Raw genomic sequence first — 18734 nt, forward strand, 5'->3', positions numbered from 1 at the left:
GGGAGGGAAAAAGCATATGGCAGAGAGCGGGCGCGCTGCAGCCGAGCCGCAGGAGCGGCGACGCGGCTGCGAGTCGGGCGAACTCCCTCCTGAGCAGAGTAATTTGGGCAGTCAGCGGAGCCGGGAGCGCCCGGAGACACCCGGCACTACGGACTGCACTGCCTGCGCTGCAGTATCGCTTGCATGTTCGTCACATCGCGTCAGGCTGCTCACATCGCGGGCTGTCACAGCGCATCGCCTCGCGCCCCGTCGCCTCTCGCTCGGGGTGCGGCACGGCGCTGCCGCCCGCCGCGGCCGGCACCGAGGGGGCTGCGCGCCCGGGGGCACGCGCGAGGCAGCACGACGCCCTGCGCAGCCCCGGCGGGACCCCCGACCTGCCACGGGGACGCAACGCGATGGCCTCGCTTCCTCCTGAGCCCCGGGAAAACGGGCCCCGCCAAGGGCAGGCGGGGAAGTGGGTGTGCTGGCAGGGCCGGACACCCCCGCGGGTGCAGGAGCCGCACCGGGCCCCGCGGGGCACGACTGCCCCTTGCCGGCATCGCCGTGCTCACCTGAGACCGAGAGCCTGGCTCCGTTGCTCTGCCGCGTCTCCCCGCTGTACTTGTGCTTGGTGATACACCTGTAGGTGGACAAGGCATCTTCCTTCTGCACGTCCGATATGTACAAACCTCCGTAAGAAGTAATAAAAAACCTATTTTCTGGAGACACAAAGGGAGGAGAAGGGTGAGCGAGCCAGCCCCGACCCAGCACGTCACCTCCCAGGCTCTGGGCACCTGGGTCAGGCAGAGCCCCTGCGCGCTGGGCGGGCACCGGAGCCACGGGCAGGAAAACGGGTCCTTCCTCCGTCTTGTTGCTCCCCAACTGCACCCCCAACTGGGGTCTGGTCCCTGGCTTCATCCTCAGGAGCTGAAGTTTCAGGCAGGCTGGCAAAACCAGGCCAAAACGGGTTGGCAGCAGCACTCCCACAGCAGCCTCGCATGTGCCACAGCAGCACATGGGTGTGCAAGAGCAGCTCCCGTGGCTGCGGGCACAGCCTGCCTCCGTGGCGGCACCCATCCCGCAGCAAGCACACCCACCAGGCACAAAGATGGGCTCCGGGTGTCCTCGCAGGCACCTGCGCTCCCCAGGGCTCGGATCCGGGGGATTTAGGCAGCCTGCCCGCAGCCTAGCGTGGCGAGCTCTGGCCATGGAGCCACAGTGACACGGTGGCTGTGGAGAGAGAGCGGCACGATGTTCCGCCGTACCGCCACGTCGCTGCGTGCGGCATAGCAACGCGGCAATTAAAAGTGAATCTGTCCTGCTGAGTTAATAATTAGCTTAACTTACTTAGAAGCATGTGAAAACAAATAAGGGCTTGAGCTGATGTTTGAGCCCTGGGAGGAAGATGGCAGGAGAGCAGGCAGGGCAGGGCAGGGCAGAGCAGGCAGCACTGCCAGAGCAGCCCCCTCTGGCCAGCATGTTTCGGACCCTGGCACACACCAGTGCACGTGGGGAAAGCGCCTTTGACTCGCTCAGGAAGCCGGCCTGACCCTCATAATTCGTCACGAACATTAACAGTAATCAACATGAACAGAAAGGCCTGTGCTATCCTGGCACGGTTCTGTGGCTCCCAGAGGGCAGGGTAGGCAGAGGAACCGCAGGGAAGCTCCCCTTCCCACCTGGAAACCCTGTACCTGCCCCACCACCGGCACTGACAGCAAAAGGAGCCTTTGACCCCCATTTCTGTGGGGCCCTGGGGGTTTATTCCAGCACCAGCCACCACTGAGCCTCAGCTGGGACAGGGTGGTCCATCTGCTCGGCTGTGCCGCGTTGCAGCCAAACCATCCCCTGCCAAACACAGCAAACACCGAGGAGGGCCCAGCTGCTGAGGAGAATCAACTGCTTTTCCTTCCAGCACCTCTTGGAAGCACCTGGATGTTCTCAGTTTAGGTGGAGGAACGTGCCGTGGTTGAACCTGTGAGAGCAGGAGAAACGTGGGTGGCATTGCGGAGGTGCCGGCTCGCAGAGCGGCCTGGGTCCCTGTGCCGTGGCAGGACCGCGGGAGCTGCTCCCAGCAAGTGCTCGAGGCGCCAGACTGGCAGAACACCCAGGGAACTAGAGCCCAGCCGACGGCAGCCCCGAGCTCTGCCGGCACTGCCCCGTCCGGCTGCGCCTTCGCTGGCTGCGCACGTTTGCCTCGAGCGGCGCGAGATGAGAGCACGAGGGACTCGGCGCAGCAGGGAAAGAGCAACCTTGATAAAACGTGAACCTGGCTGTGGTTCACAGGAGGCTGGGGCAACTGCCGGGCCGGCAGCCCCGTGCAGACTGCCCCGGGAATCCGCGGCTCGGAGGCGCCGAGGGATCCGCACGAAGCTCCGTCAAAGGGAAGCGGGCAGCGGTCCCACCAGCGCAACGGAAACAACATGCAAATCGACCGTTAATTCCTCATCTCCCATCAAACCAGTAAGTGACCAATGTCGGCGGCACTGGAATTTGAGATGGGGGAGCCGGTTTCCATGGTGACAGGGGTGGCAATGTGCGAAGCGCTCGGCAGCCCCAACTGGCCTCCCCCTCCTCGGGCGCTCGGTTAACCGCAACCCTGCGTGCAGCCGCGCGGCACTCCTGCTCCGCAAGCGAGGCCTGGCGAGAGCCGGGGTGATGCACGGGGAGCCGGCGGAGCGGCAGGAGCCAGATTCCTGCGCGTGGTGAGGGGAAGGGGAATGGAGCACCGAGCTCCCGCCCGGACAGTGGGAGCCGACGGGGAGAGCGAGCTGCGGGAGCGGCAGGCAAGAGCACTGCTGACCCGGAGCGCAAACCAAGCCCTGCCTGGACCTACCGCCCGAGATCGAGCCTCCGAGACGGGGCTGGAGCCAGAGCAGCAGCCCCAGAGCCCAGAACGGGCAGGAAACCCGCAGCTTTCCGTGTCCACCTCTCTACTGCGCGGCGGCAGGAGGCATCTGCCCCCCGGCAAGCCTCGGCTTTAAGGATGCCGTTACATTAAACGTACGCTCCACAACCTGACAGCGCAGCTGCCACACTTTTTTTCCGAAAAGCGACACGTAACTCCGTCGAGGAGCGTTACTCTGGTTCAAGGGAGAGAGGCAGGGCAATAATTGATGTAAACGGCTCCGACAGAGACCTCACCGACGAGACTTATTGCTGAGTTCGCTGGCGAGATTAACGTTGAAGGTCGCCGAATAAAATCAGATCTTTCTGCCTGCCAGGAGGTGGAAAAGCTTTACGGAAAGAGGAGGATTAAGCACATCCGTGGCCAGGCTGGAGCGATGCGCCTCTAATAACTCTTCCAGCTAGACCTGAGCCGCTGCCTTTGGGAACGCCTCGCCAAAGCCCCCCGCGCCCCTCGCCCAGCCCAGAGCCCCGCCAGCCCCCGGGAAAAGCACGAGGCGAGAGGGGGGCTCTCCCGCACGGCAGACGGTAGGAGGGTCTCTCGCTGCGCTGCGCACGCACAGACGTATTCGCGGGTACCAAAACCCTCTCCCGCATCCGGCTGCCTGCGGTGGCTGGGAAACGCCAGCCCCAGTCCCGAGGGCCTTCCAATTTCAAGAGAAAAATTGCAGTCGATACAGGTCACCAGCCACTGCTCTATCCAGCATAGATTGATAAAAACAACGGGGTCAGGGCTTCAGGAGGGAGCACGTTTTATAGTTCATAAGACTAATGAGGTAACTTCCCCTCAGTACTCCGGGGCCAATATTTCCTTACGCCGTCTGTTTTAACTGCTGGAGAATCAATAGGTGCCAGCGTTTATGAATTAGCCATACTCGGAGCGCATGCATCCCAAGGCACCCCGGACAAATCCAATAACTGTTTGGTGCTATTTCTGGCCACGCTTAAAGTGACAAACACCTCCCCGGGGGGCAGGCACGGAGAGGGAAGCCCCACAGAACAAAACCCATGATTTTCCACCGCTGCCGTCACGGCACTTTGCTGCTGCGGCTGCTGTTCCAGGATGCCATTTGCCCGCCATGGATCTCGCCCAGGGACAAGGAGCCTCCCCGGGGCGGGCCAGCAAACCCAGCCAGCAGGCAAGCTCCTGCCCAGCACGGCATGGCACGGCACGGCTCGCCCCGTTGCTCCGCCAGCTGCCGGACGGGCTGCAGGCACCTCCCTGTCGCAGCGCCCAGCCACGGCGGGGGATGCGGGACCGGGGAGCGGGCAGGTGGTGGCCACGCACCGGAGCCGCCTTTCATCTCAGCGGGCCGAGCCCAGCTCAGTGCCCCAGCAAATGCCAAAAGCAGAGGGGGCCCGGATTGGGCACCAAGATTAAAGATCCATCTGTCCGTCCCGGAGATGTTAAAGAGGAACCGTGACTTGAGCTCAACGCAAATTCAATAAGAGCCGCGCGATACCTGACAGATTTATTTACGTGTTCGCCTGCAGTCGGGATCCCGGGGCGGTGTGAGGCAGCCGCCGCTCTCCAGCCCCTCCAGAGGCAGCGCATCCCTCCCGTGCAGCCGAGCCACCGCACGCCCGGCTGACTGTGCCCCCCTCGAAGGTTGGTGGGCATCTGCAACATGAGCGACGCCAGCTGAGCAGGCACCAAAGGGCTCCCTCTCCTCCTCCTCGGTTCAGGAGGAGCAGTCCCTTGCCTCAACGGAGTGCAGCGCCCCAAAAACCTCAGCTGCAGTAGCCACGTCCTGGGGCGGGCACGGCACGGGCAGCTCCTGCTCCCGCGGGCACTGAAGGCTTTGCCAGGAGCCTCCTCCCACAGACTCAGAGAAGCAGGAATTAGCGCAGCCCTGGCACAAGCCCTTCCCGGCCACGGGCAGGAACGCCGGCTGCACATCTGCCCGCTGCTGCTGGAGGCTGCGGAGCCGGAGAGGGGGAAGCAGCAGAGGAGGGGTGGGAGTCAGGGAGTCGTGACGGGCTTTCCGCCTCCCCTCCTTAATCTCCTTTATGCGCACGGCTCCATCTCCTCCCGTTACAGGATTAACACCCATCTCTCATTCTCCTCTTGCAACAAGATTTTATTTCTAATTACGCTGTAATAAAACCGGGCGCGCTCCCAGGGCTTCTTCCAAATGAGTTGTCGACACTCGGCGAGATTGGCTCCCACTCGGGCCCCTCTGCCCGCCGTTCATTAGGCATGCATGAGGGAGAGGTTTTAAGAATGGAATTGCATTTAAATGGCTTTTCTGAGAGGGAGAGATGAAACAAAACAGAGAGAGAGAAGCAAAAAGCAGGCAAGGTTTAAAACGAGGATGCTGTCACCTCCCTGTCACACTGCTGCCTGGCAGCCGTGGTGCCAGTCCCCGCACCCGGGCACCCCAGGGACCTGGCTGCGGCTGGGAGAGGGCACAGGGCAGGGGCGAGCCCTCTGCCCCGGGGGATCAGGAGGGGACAGGGCCTGTCCCCCTTCCGCTCCCTCAGTCTCCGGCACAGCCCATCCCGTGCACGTGCGCCGCTCAGCAGCGGATCCTTCTCCGGCGAGTTGGCTCCCGACGCCTTCCAGAACCGCCTCCCAGACCCCGCGGCTCCCACCAGCCGCTCAGGTGCGATCCCCACTGCAAAAATTAATCCCCGGCAGCATGACAAATAGTTTCCAGGGAAGCAGAGGAAGTTAATCCATTCACGGATGCTCACGTCACAGGGAGCGAGAGTCAGTGGATAAGTGACCGCCGTCGCAAGGAATCTTAACCTTGATAACGCCCCTCCCCTGCTCTCCCTGTCCTAAAGTATGCGAAATCTCCCAAAATCTTACTGCCCATGTAAAACCAGCATCTCTGTCCCTTCACTCTCGGTGCAGCGGCTTTACCATCCGCATTTCTCGCTCTCTGGGCAACAAAGGCGTAAGAGAAATCCCGATTTTGTGCATGGGAAGCTTGAAGGCAAACGGCTGCGCTTTCGAGGTGCGACCGCAACCCAGGTGGGTGCTTAAGGAGATCACAAAGGTTACTTCCATTTCACCTGCCAGAAGGAAGCTCGTTCCTATTACCGTTTCACACGCGTGTTGCTCCCGCCTGCTCCGAGCGGCAGCTCCCGATGTCCTCCCTCTCTGCCCGACTCGCTCGCAGCTTCCCAGGTACGGGCTCACGAGTCAGCAAACTTGGGAAAACAGATGTTAAGCAAGATCTCTGCCCGTTCACTCCCTCGGAAGCAAGGGATCCTGCAGGGCTGGCAGGAGCTATTAAGTCAAGAGTAATTGTTTACCAAAGGGCCAGCCTCGCAAGTCATTCTCCTAGCAGTAAATCCGGCATTACACTACTCCCAGAACAGGATTCACACGGGCACGAACGAGAGGGAAGTTTGCCTCTCCGGGTTTTAATCCGCCTGAGTCACCGGAGCTTTTCGCGGGCGCAGGCAGCGAAAACAACGGGTGCTTGGGGTGGCTTCCGTTGGTTTGCGGATGCGCCTGGGAAAATGGCATGCTTCCACCACAGCAAGCCGAGGAGGAGGAATTCCAGCAGGGAGTGAGGGACAGCTCCGCAGACCGGACCCGGGCCAGGGCTGGGGCTTGCCTCCCAGAGCAGCCCCTGCCAACGCCTGCCCTCCGGCACCAGTCGCACTGCCACTATCAAAGGAGGAGGAGGAGGAGGAATTAATCTCCCGAGGTGGTCCAGAGCTGCCTAATACCAGCAGAAAATTGCAGAAGAGGATGAAGAGCATTACAAAATGAATAGGAGGGGACTAGAGATTTCCATGGCTAATCCTGTTAACGAGACAATTTCTTATCAAACTCATTACGTGCCAGAAAGCGGTGGGGGGGTGCCGGGAGGGAGGCTGGGGAAGCGGGGGAGGAAAGGCGACGCCAGGCAAAAGGCATCCCCGGCGCACGCATCCGGAGCCGGGGCCGGCCGGAGAGCACCGCGGCTCCCCGCGCCCGGCCCACCCCCCTGCAGCTCCAGAGCTGCGCGCGTCGCTTCAGCGAGAATTGTAATTTCTATTTCCAAGGAGAGCTAAATATTACGAGAGCGACGTTTACCACAAAACAGCGCCGTCTGCTTCAGATGTATCACCGGTCCTCTGCCGGCGCTGAGCTGCAGCGGGTAGAGATTACGGCAGGCATAAAAGAAATATAAAATCCATCGAGATAACACTCGTCACGAAACATGATTTTTCCAGTGTCGGGTTTTTTTTAACCTCCTCTTACGACAAGCTGCGTTTTCCAGGAGGAAGCAACGTGAAAGGCTTCAGGCCCCGGTTGCATAGGGGTCTGCCTTTGCTCCGGCAGCAGGAGCCGAGGCTCTGGAAAGGGCTGGGGGCTCAGGCAGGGTCTCTGCCCGCTGTTCTGTGCCCACCAGCACCTCTGCCCGCCTGGCACCGGCCAAGCTGCCGCCTGTCTCCCGTTCAGCCCCGCGAGAGCAAAGCAGGGCAGCCGGGCACGGCACAGTGCCGCTGCAGCTCAGCCATTCCTGAAAAACGATGGCATGCTCCCCCCAGCCCACCCCTCCACCTTCTGCCCCAAAGGGGCTTCGCTGCGACTTCGAGTGCAGTGCTTGGCTTTTTTTTTTTTTTAATTTGCTATTTAAAAAACCTCGGAACTAGTCAGATTTCATGCTAATGAGAAGAGAATCTGGATCGAGGGCTGTGCAAAAATTTGCATCTCAAAGAGGAAAACAGGAAGTTGCTAAGAAAGGAAAATCCACCACCGAGGTATCGTGCATGGCCATAATTAGGCTAACGCTGCTCTGTTCTGTCAGCTCATTTCCATCAGCCCCAGGGCAACGGGGGACAAGAGGCTCCTTCACCGCCCTCGCCGCAGCACCGGGGCACGTTCCCCGCCATGGCACCCAGCCCCGGCACGCGCCAGCACCAGGGATGGCGAGTGCCAGGGCGGTGGCGCGGGATGAAGTACGGCACAGGGAATGCGGCGGACCCGCTCCCCCAGGAAGGAGGGTCCGCAAGCAAGGACGTGCATCTGGAGAGCCTTCAGCGGTGCCGCCGACGCCATGGGCACATGCGTCCACCCGAAAGAAGAAAACACCACAGCACCCTGGTGCTACCTCAGCCGTACCCTCCTCACACCTCCACCCCTCCACAGAAGGGCCCTACGAGGTGCCGCATCCCCAGCCCGCCCCGACAAGGTCACGGTGAACACCAGGCTCTGCCCAGCCACACGCAGCGCACCAACTCCCGCTGCCCGCCCGCCTTGGCACCGGCCACCGCGCAGAAACCGCTGGCACAGAACAAGCGATCGGCGTTCCCCGTTTTGAGAGGGGCTGATTTGTTTCATCAAATTTCCCCTGATTTTTTAATTGGGCTTTGTTGCTGCTGTAGACGTTGCTGCACAGACAACTCCGAACGACTCTAACCAAGATATTTGCCCATAAAAATCCATCACGAACACAGAGAATGATGGAAATGGAAGACGCCTAATGAAAACACAGGGAAAACAACAGGTACTTCAGTCCTTTGCCATCCATCAACAACCTCGGGTTATTAAAAACACGGGAGGGAAAAGGCTCCTCACGCCCACAATCAAATCTGGAGAAATCTTGAAAAGACAAACACCCTCATCGGAGGAAATTCTTTGCCCCCACTTCAGTCTGCAGGAGTTTCGCCATGGTTATCGTAAGAGCGAGGCTGCTGGATAGCACGAGAATTATTTTCCCCACTTACATTGTCAAATGATCGTTTTGCCCTGCAGTGAAATCTCAATAATTATAATGCCGAGCCGCGAAAGAACAAAGAAATAAAAAAAGCGGTGTTTTCTTCCAGGGAGCAGGGGGAGGGGGGAGAGCGGCGGCCGCAGGACTGGAAGCGCGCCCTTTCCCTAATTATCTTTCCCAGGGTGGCGTCTCCCGCCCGAGCGGGGACGAACCCTCCGCCGCTTCGCTCCGTGGCAGGAGCAGCCGGGCGAGCCCCCGCTCAGCCCGTCGGATGGAGCGGACGGTGCGGACGGGAGCGGGCACCGCCGTGCCCGAGGTGGTGGAGGTCCCCCTCCGAGAAACGGCACCCATGGCAGGGGAAAGGGGGGGAAACGAAGAAGAAAGGGGACCGAAAAGGGAGGGGGGATTAAAGGAGGCGAGCAAGAAAAACAAGATGACAGAACGCTTGCTCCACAGCCCTCGGCTAAATTACAAACCAGTTTACTGAGGTGGAAAGCTGCAGTGAGCTGAGGAGGAATATGTGGAAACCATCTGCAGATTTAAAAATAATCTATTTTACGATCACCCTCGAACATATTCTTTTGCGGAAACCAAATAGGATTTGTTGTTGTTGTTTTGTGCAAACTGTTAGGGAAAAATTACTAGAAACATGCAGGGGGTTTTGCCTTCTTGAGTACTGAGAGGCTAAATATGCCCTTCCTTATGTTTAGAATAGTAACAGTCATCTTAAAATTAACTCGAGCTGCATCAGAGCCGAAAAACAGTTGCAATTCGGAGCCCGCGGAAAGCAGGACAAACCTGCACCGGGATATCTAGCGCTTCTAGCTGACAGATGTCTTCCTACGTACAGCAAATATAGGTCGGCTTCTCCTACCCAGAGAACTGTAGATCTTAATTAACCAGGCCACTAGCAGCATCCGTAAGGATTTCTTGCCGCTTGCTCAGTGAACCTTCCCGCGATCAGGCGGAGGGGGAACAGGACGCAGGGGTCAGGGAACCGTCTCCCCCTGCCCGGCCGCCTCGCTCCAGCGGCGGCAGCCCGGGCGAGCCCCGCGCGGCGGCTCCAGCCGTTATTTCACGCTAGGAAATCTCTCTAACGAGACGAGAAGGCTGCGGAGCCACGCACTGCCCTCGCCGCGGAGCGCGGCCGACGGCCTTGCCCCGGCTGGGCCAGAGCTCGGCTTGGCCGACGGCAGCCGCGGCGCGTCCTCCAGCTCCGCAGACCGAGCCGCGCTCCTCCTTGTGAACCGCTTCTGGATTAAATTATCTCCAGGCTCAGGGAGGCGGAGACAAACGAGCTAACGAAATTCATGCCGCATTACAATAAAGCCGTGCCGAGCCCTCGGCGGACGGGCAGTTGGCACTGGGGTGGGCGAGGGCAGGTGGCAGCACCCGTCGCTCTCGGGGTCCCTACGAGAACGCATGGGTGAAGGCGAGCGCGCCGCCGGCAGCGCCTCCGCCAGCCGGTGTGTGCCGAGGGAGTGGGGTCCGGGCTGCTGCCGTGCTCCAGTAAGGAGGAGGGGAAGAGCGGGGTGAAGCGTTGCAAGACAGAAGCCATGCACCACCGGGACGAGGCCATCAGGCAAGCACCCAGCCTTTGCACTGGTTTTCACATATAGGCTGTTCCGAATCTGACAGCTGGTCTCAAAAAAACCCCTGAATTAGAGGGAAGGGAGTGCAGAGCCCAAGGCCACAGCCTGGATCCTCTTCTAGACCGTATTCCTACAGCTGGAAACACACTTGGCAGTGCAGGAACAGCACAAACGGATCTATTTGCGAAGGCCAAAACGTTGATGCTGGGGATGCTCTGGTTCTCCAGAAAACAGAGCGAGAAGCTTCCTAGAGCCTGGGGGAAAGTCTAGGGGGTGGAAAGCTCCTTCCGCAACGTGGAAACCCTCGAGGGAGCTGCACATGGCAGCCCAGTGCCAGGCTTAAATGAACCCTGCTAAGGCCAAGGCTTTGTTTTGACCTGATGAGGAAAACCAAAAGCCTCAGCAAAGGAACTCCTGTTGCCTACAACTCAGGAGTAAAGGGGAACGATCCCACGCTGCCGTTCACTGCCACGGTCCCACATGTCCACGCAGACGGGGCCCATGCGGTGCATCCCCTCGTCCCTCCCTCCCAGTCACCAGGGAAAAAAACAAAACAGCAAATGTGACTCTAACAAAGAGCAGAACTTCCTCCCCGCTCATTAGTGCTGGAAAAGCAACAGAGAGGAGTCCCCAGGACACAACTGCCTCTTCAGCTGCGAAGCCTGAATGGCTTGGAGAGGGCGGTTGGGTTTATTTCTTGGTTTCACCTTGCTCAGAGAAGGCACAGAGGAGCCCGCGCCAATGAAGGCACCCCCCAAAGCTGCATGCTGGGTCCAAAAAGCCTACCCTGGGGCAGACAGATCCCTGCACACGGGTCCCTCCCGTGGGCACAGCCCCATCGCCGCGGGGCTGCGGTGACAGCAGCACGGCTGGGAGGAGGAGCAGCCCCCTTCCTGCGCGGCACACGACCCACCGCAGCTTATCAATAATTATTAAGACAAGGCAAACGTATGCTGACCTAGTTAGAGGTCCAAGAACAAAACCAGCCATGGTGGCTTTGCTTAACCACCCAGCACTTCTGAGAGACCAGCCGGTCTGGCTGCTGCATTAACACCTGCACCCCGCAAGGACCAGCGACACCCAAAGCACGGCGGGTCGGAGGCGGCGGCAGCGGGCAGAAGGTGCAGGGGTGCTCGCAGCGCCTGCGCCCAGCCCTGGTCCTGCCGCGGCCCCCAGGAGAGGAGCCTGCACGTCAGCGGGTGAGCACGTTGCCAGGGGAGCCTGGGAGAACGCTGGTACCTGCTCATCCAGCAGAATTTATGTGCAGATCTGGCACCTGGACCATAAATTCCTGCTACGCCGCGCAGAGCAGGCTGACTCAGAGCGCCCGCTCGGCAGCACTCGGAGCAGGAGCAGAGGCGCCGGCTCTGCAAACCAGTACGGCCTGAGCAAGCTGCATCCGAGCCCTAATCCCACTGAAGAGTTCTCCTCCACCACGACGGAGGATGAGCGCGTGCTACCGGGGCCGCCTCATTGTTATCGCTGTCAGCGCGTTTAGCAGTTCTCACCAGGCAGCAGCTTACATAAAGCACCGCACTTGAGCGCTGCCCTACCTCCTTCAGCAGGGCCACGAGCACCGCCGCGCTGGAGGGCTGCGTGCTCCCTCCCTCTCCCTGCGAGCGGGACCCTCTTCTCCGAGAAGAATGGCAGCCACCGGCTGCTGCACCGCAACGTCGAGTGGGGCTGGTGACCGGGATGCTGGAGAGGGAGCCCAGGAGCCGGGCATGCGCCAGGACCGTGCTGCCCTTTGGCAGAGCAGGACGGAGGAGGGTCCAACAGGCAGGGCAGGAGGAGCTGGGGTGCCTGGGCTGCGGGGTCACGCTCACTACACATCCCTCGACTTTGGTTGCCTTCCTCCTGCCACCTCTTGCTCGGACTCAGTGGAGTCTGGTTGGAGATGCCAGAGTGCCCACTGAGCCTCTGTTGGCTCCAGACGCTTCATAAAATCCTTCCTGATAAATTTTGCCAGGTAGCACAGAGACTTATGGCAAGTCACGAGCAGGGCAGGACAGCGCTGCCATGATCCCAGCAGCAAAAACGAATCAGGGCTGGAAAAAGCAGCCAGATGTTGCGGGATGCAGCACAATCCCTGCGCCCATCTGCAAGCGGTGGCTTGGTCACCAGACATGGAGACGAGAGATGCTGCGTCCTCCCGACAGCGGCACAGCAGTGTCCCCGGCCTGGGAGCTCAACTTGGGCAAATTCAACCTTGAAATAAGATGCAATTTCCTAGCAACAAGTAACGAGATGCTGAGGCAGCTTACCAGGAGAGCGAGCAAGCGGACTCTACACAGCTTGAAGCCTTTAAAGGCGATGAGATTTTGTTAGGACACGCTTTCACCTGCCTGCCGAGCGGCCAGGGGCTGGAGGGGGTGGGTGATGCCCTGGTCCTGACACAGCTCTTAGCATTCCGTTCGGCTTCAGCCTGGGGGAAGCGGGCAGTGGCACGCGGAAGGCCTGGCACCCCCCGGCACTGCTGCCGGGTCACCCGTTGCTTTCAGAAAGCAGAGGAACAGCTGTTTGTTATCACAACGGCACAGAGATGCACGACGACCCTCCATGCCCATGCCATACTCCGCTCCGTTCGGGGTGTTTGGCTCCTGGGAGCTGGGAGCCCATAATTCACCCGTGACTCCGGTGCAACCTGCTGCATCTTGCTCACCCGCAGTGCGCGGGTGCACACACGCACAAGGAGTTTTATTGAAGACCTGGCCTCATTCTGTCCCATTCTTGCCTCCAATTATGCCTCCCTGCAGTGATGTCCAGGGTGAACCCCTTCATCTCAGGCAAACGTGAAAGGCTCTCGTGAGGTGCCCACTCCCACCCCTGCCAGGTCGGAGCATCGCTTGGGGCAAGTGACACGAGGACAGCGCAGAGGCTGTTGTCACTGGCCTGGAGGACACCTCCCCGGCCACTGGCCTTCTGCCCAAGGCTCCCTCCTGCTCTGCACGGTTCAGTGGTGCCTTTATCGCATTGACTGTGCCAGGACAGCCCGAGGCCCCAGTGCCAGCTTCAGCACTGAAGAAGCTGGCAGAGCCGGCTGCCACGGAGAGGCAGCAGCTCACGTTGGGCAGCCACCATGGCTGGGTCACCCCAGGAGGGCAGGTGCAGAAGGGAATTGTGGACACGGGGGTGCAAAGGGACAGCCTGTGGCACGGGCTGGAGGCTCCCTCCCGGGATGACACCCAGAATCCAGCCTCGTGCATCCAGCTCCGAGGGCAACAGACAACGGGGCGCTCCCCTGTAAAGGGCTCGGTGACAGACTCTTGCTACAGGGACCCCCCCGAACACAGCCCTTCTGTCCAGGGCAGGGTCCCAGGTCTCCATCCCTTGCCAGCCTGGGAACGCTCACGCTTTGGCCCCAGCCCCGGTCCAGTCCCTGCTCAGGTCCCTCTGCCCCTGCAGCCAGATCTCACCTCCGAAAAGCCTTTCAAAACCGATGGGATACACGTTATTCATCCCTTTCGGCTGCTATCCAAGCCTTGCTGGCCACCGCTCTCACCAGCTGCTGCCGCGCATGCGCTGGACGGGCGGGCAAAGGGCGGTGGGGCGATTTGGGGAGCAAGGAGGGGCAAGCGCAGTACCCGTGCAAAGCTGCGCACGGAGGCTCCTGGTTCACAAGCGACAAGGAGGGCAACGTGAGCTCGGTGTGCGCAGCGAGCGGAGCAGGGAGCCGTGCCGCTGCCCGGCAGGATGAGCATGCTATCGCTGCAAACGCCGAGTTCTCCCAGCGAGGGCAGCGCGGCGAGGGCAGCGGATGCTCCTCTTTGACATGCGTTAGCGAGGGCACGAGCTATAGCAGCAGGGCCAATACCCAGCCAATTCACAAACGTTTTATTCTTAAAAACACTGCGAAGTTCATGCACGTTCACTAATTACTCAACCTGCTCCTCTGTCAGATGAATAATGAGGGGAAAAATAACCAGCGATTCGTTCGAAACCACACGGAGAAATTCACTGAACGTGTTATCGCAGCGCTCTGCTCTGCGCGCTGAAACTCGGAGCCGGCGCGTCCCACGCAGCCGCAAAAACCCACGGCACGCACGGACGAGCAGCCCCTACGCCACTCGGCACCGTTTTCCGCACACACACGCACCCACCCCGCACAGCCAGTTCAGGGCCCGCCGAGACGCAGCTGCCCACAGGACGAGCTGCCCGTGCTCGCCGAGATCCTTCTTGCAGCCAGGTTTGCAGCCAGGGTTCAGAGCACTCGGACTCGAGCTGCTCGAGGTGGATGGGCCAGGACAGGCCACAGTGCTTGGACACCAGGAGCTGGGGCTGCCGGACGGGGCAGCATCCCTGTTTCATGCGGAGCTTGCACCAAAACCGACAGCTCGCTCCTGCGAGGACATGGGTGCCTGTGTGGGCACTCGCTGCAGCAGGGTGGCTCCCGTACCCCCAGCACAGTCCAGTGCCACAGTGGAGGCATCCAGGGCTCATCAGCCACAGCACCTCGTTGCTGGCAGCAAGGGACGAGAGACAAGAAAGCGCTAAGCTACCTCCTTCCAGCTCCGCTCAGCAAAGCACATGCCAAGCCCGACAGCTGCAGCAAAGGAGAGCCCAGTCCAGGACCCCGAACAGTGAGACCCCTCCAGTAGATCCCAGGGTAAAAGGCAGCTCCGCTCCCTTCCAGACACAATTCACGTGCCTGTCCTTCACTGGCTTCACCCCGGTCCCCGCACAAGGAGGAGAGGTGGCACAAGGTGACAGTCTGTGCCAAAGCCCCATCTGGAGCCAGGCGCTGGGCGAGCGCCCCGCTCTCCCCCGCTCCCTTCGGGGTTCCTTTCGCTGCGGTTCCTCCTCTGCAGCACCAACAGGGGCAGCATGGCCAGACGAGCTGCCGCTGCCAGAACCCACCTCTGCCAGCACCAAGCCCTGCCCTACCGCCAGCTGCCAGCGCTCTGGCCGGTGCTGGGAGCCGCACGCAGCACCCCAAGCCCCGTCCTGTCCCATGCAGCCAGAGGCCCTTTCCAGGCACCCCGGGCACAGTCCAAAGCCAGGGCTGAGCTGGGCCCAGCACAGCTATACCTCGGAGGAGAAACATCTTTAAAAGGCAGCGAGGAGCCCAGCCAGGCCTGGCTCTGCACAGTGCTGCTAATTACCACGGCGTTTCCAGAAGGCAGGAATAATTAAAGCACCTTGCCCGTCCCTGGGGAGCGAGAGCAGGGGCCTTAGCGGATGGCATAGGGAAGGGAAACCATTTCCCATGGGGGAAATGCCCCTGGCATTCCCCGTGGGGCAGGACGCACTGTCCGAGAGCCCCTCGGAGGCTCCCTGGGGACGGTTCTGTCGGCACATGCCCAAGGGGGGAAGAAGGAGCGAGGGAAAACCAGCTGGCATGGCAGAGCTGGAAGGGAAACCTCAGAATTTCTGGTTGAAGAGGCACTGCAGAGCCACAGCACGTCTGCTCCCAAGGAGCCGCTGCAGCCAGGGGGATTATTGCCTTTGCACTAATTATTTTAAAAGAAAACCAGCCACCAAAATAGCGTGAAAAAGCACCGTAGACCATTAGCGCTGGAAGCTCCCACCTCACGCGCTCAAGCACCTCTACACCCTGCGCCACCGTCGGTCCGTGGGGCAGGAGGTGGGTGCACGGACAGGGCCACCCAGACCGTGCCCCGGGGCCGCAGCGCCGGCCTGCGGCCAACACCGACCGTCGGACACGGGCTCCGCAACTCCAGCAAAGTTGCAGACCAGCGTTAGCGTCTCCGCAGCGGCAAACGGGAGCGCGCGTCTTCCGGAGCGCAATCACGGAGAGGTGGGGGAGGATGGAAACAAAAGGCAGCAACAACTCGCTTCCCTGCTGCTACCCGAGGAGATGGCATTAAGTTTGCGCCTGGAGCGGCGGTGCTGACAGCAGCCCTGGGAGGAGCGGAGCGGAGCACAGCGCGCGAGGCCAGGGCAGCGCGCCCTCGGAGCGCTTCGAAGCCGCACGTCAGCACCACTGTGCAGCCCCGAAGGGCGCCGAGGTGCCCGGTGCTCCTGCCAGCCTCACCGCGAGTGTCCCTGCCCAGGGGTGCCCCCCGCCTTCCCAGGCACCCGGCCCCCACTGTCACCCACGCGTGGCACGGAGAGCCCTGCCGCGGCGCCGAGCTCGCCAGCCCGCGTCCTGCTCACGCTTAAGCACAGGCTTAGCTTTAAGCACATGAAAGGCCCACTGATCTCCAAAGGATTATTTGTGGGCTCAGCTGCAGGCGTGGGGCAGGGCTGCTCAGCGTCCCACCCCCGCGACAAAAGGCAGCAGCAAACCCCCAGAGCGGCTCGGCGGGTCCCATCCAGCTGGCTCAGCACCGGGCCCGTCACTGAGGTTTGAAATGGAGCTGGTCAAAACCTCCTTGCCAAGGCCACGAACACTGCAGTCGGTGCAAACCACCTTGTACTTGAACACAGCTGCATTTTTTCAAACGCTTTCCTGGATTCTCTCAAATAAAAATAATAATTCCAACAGCTCTGTATTAATTCTCAGTTATTTATAGAAAAGAGGTTTGTTTGGGTGCTTTGGTAGCACGCAATAATTGAAGACCGTCCCAAAACAGGAGCGAATTTTCAAAGCAGTCCACCCTTGCAACGTTTTTCAAACCTTCTTCTTTTAAAGCATCTGTGGAAGCCTCACTCTGCCCTTCCCACAGCGCGTTAAAGTTCGCGGGCAGCATTTTGATTAATGAGTTTCTGCAGGAAGTTACGCGGCTCTGTCGATGCCGTCCCAGGCGACGTTACCCAATGCCACCCCCCACCCCAGCGCCAGCAGAGCATCGGCGAGGTGCTGTCTAAGCAGGAGCCTCTTCCTGCATCCTGCGCCGGTGCCCGGTGCCGCAACGTGAGGTGCAGCCGCTGCCCGACGCTCCAGCGGCAGTCGGCATCCCACCTCCAGCCCCCGTTCCCTCCCCGGCCACGAGGAGCCTCCGAAGCCCAGAGTGGGGCCCAGCGCCGCTGAGAGCACCCAGCTGCCATCTGGACGGATAGCAGGCTTTTTTCCCCGCGTATAGGAAAGAGGGGGTGGGGAAGGCTGAGGGGAACCGAGGCTGCGAAATGAATTCAGCATCAATTATTCTAAAATATGCGTGTTAATATGGGAAGGGCTCCACGGCCGCATCCATCTCCGCTCCTGTTCGCTGCGAGCATCAAAACGCGACCCGGGAAGATGACAGCATCTCGCGTCTCACTCACACAAACACGAGCTGGGGAAGGGGGGATATTAAAAAGGGAGACAATGCTGCATATGAAAATGCCACAGATGGAGCTTTCTGCAGCCTTTGCAGTCTGCCTCGGAGATTACTGCTGGGCCATATTGTATTAAAAATGGGGGGTGGGTGTGTTATTTATTTAATTTTTAAACAAATTCCATCTCCTACTCATGCCGGATGGATAAAGTGAGCTCTTGAGCTCCAGCCAGCTTTTCCAGCAAACCCACATGAAAAATGCATTTTCATTAATACAAACTGTTTGCAGTAGGTAAATTAATTCTGGAAACGGTTTTCATACATGGCAAATTATACGTTCAGTGAAAACACTAGACAACACTCTACGCTCCTAATAAAAGCCCTGCGCTCCCTTCAGCGGAGCGGGATTGCCAGGTACAGGCAGCGAGCTGGAACAAGTAAACAGACCAGTAAGTAAATAGGCGAGTAAACGCCGAGGGGGTTTGGTGGTGCCGGGAGGCTGTCAGGCTCCCGCAGCGATCCCGGGATCGCAGAGCAGGATCCAGCCCTGCGGGCTCGAGCACCCTGGCGAGGAGCAGGAGGCGAAGGAGCCCACATCCCTTCCCGCGGCTGCAGCACGAGGGCTAAGGGTCCCACTGCGGGAAGATGCGAGGGGACGCGAATTTTGAGGGCGCAGTGGGGCTGGCCGTGGGGCAGCGAAGGGCACGGCCGACCCTCCGCTCTCTCCCGCACGAGAAACAAGCCCAAACACTAAGCTCCCTCCTCACAAGTTCCCCTCTTGCTCTCAAATGTTATCGTGTCTCCTTTAACAGCCCCGCGCCTGAGCGCCTGCTCGTGGCAAGGGAGGCGATATATAATTGATGAAACGGCGATGCGCTCCAGCCCCAGCCCTGGCTAGCAGACATCTGTTCTGCACGTAGACTCGCTCAGGTGCTGTCACGCTGGATTTTCCGCAGTGTATCAGAGCCTGACTGCGTCCGCTAACGCTGGGCCAGCCCAGATCCGTCACACCGTGCGGCCCGGGATGCCGGGAGCTAGCGAGACATCGCTGGAGGTATTTGTGCCTCTCTGCTGCAACCATCCTGTCTTCTCTGCCCTGCGTTTCAGGCTTATTTCCACCAATAATTTCCGCCTTCCGCTTCCTTCCCCCCAGCCCTTGGTGCCAGCGGCGATGCCATGCTCCCAGCGAGCCAGGCTGGCAGGCGCTGGGGGTGACGGCACCGCTGCACACACAGCCCCTCTCACGCAACTTTCCCACTGACCAACTGCCTTCTCCTCGGCAGCTGTGACTTTCTGAAACGAAGGCCAAGCAGGGAGGCAGGTGTGATGCCTTGGAAGCGGAGGAACCATCTCAGAGCGATTTGAAGAGCAGAGCAAACATCAGTCCCCACGTTTGTCACGGGATGCCACGAGCCACGGAACGAGGGGGCAGC

At 60.2% G+C, this 18734-nt stretch overlaps 1 protein-coding gene across 2 annotated transcripts in view; it reads right to left on the bottom strand.

Annotated features, from left to right (window-relative positions):
• Nucleotides 1-18734, bottom strand: part of DSCAML1 (DS cell adhesion molecule like 1) — a 100401-nt gene that overhangs the window by 28694 nt on the left and 52973 nt on the right. For both annotated transcript variants that reach the window (XM_086626770.1, XM_086626769.1), the window contains exon 4: nt 552-698. In XM_086626770.1, coding sequence (XP_086482896.1) covers nt 552-698 — 147 coding nt within the window. The remainder of the gene's footprint in view (nt 1-551; nt 699-18734) is intronic.

The sequence above is a fragment of the Tauraco erythrolophus genome, chromosome 26 (genome assembly GCF_009769465.1).
Source record: "Tauraco erythrolophus isolate bTauEry1 chromosome 26, bTauEry1.pri, whole genome shotgun sequence".
Classification (NCBI taxonomy): Eukaryota; Metazoa; Chordata; class Aves; order Musophagiformes; family Musophagidae; genus Tauraco; species Tauraco erythrolophus.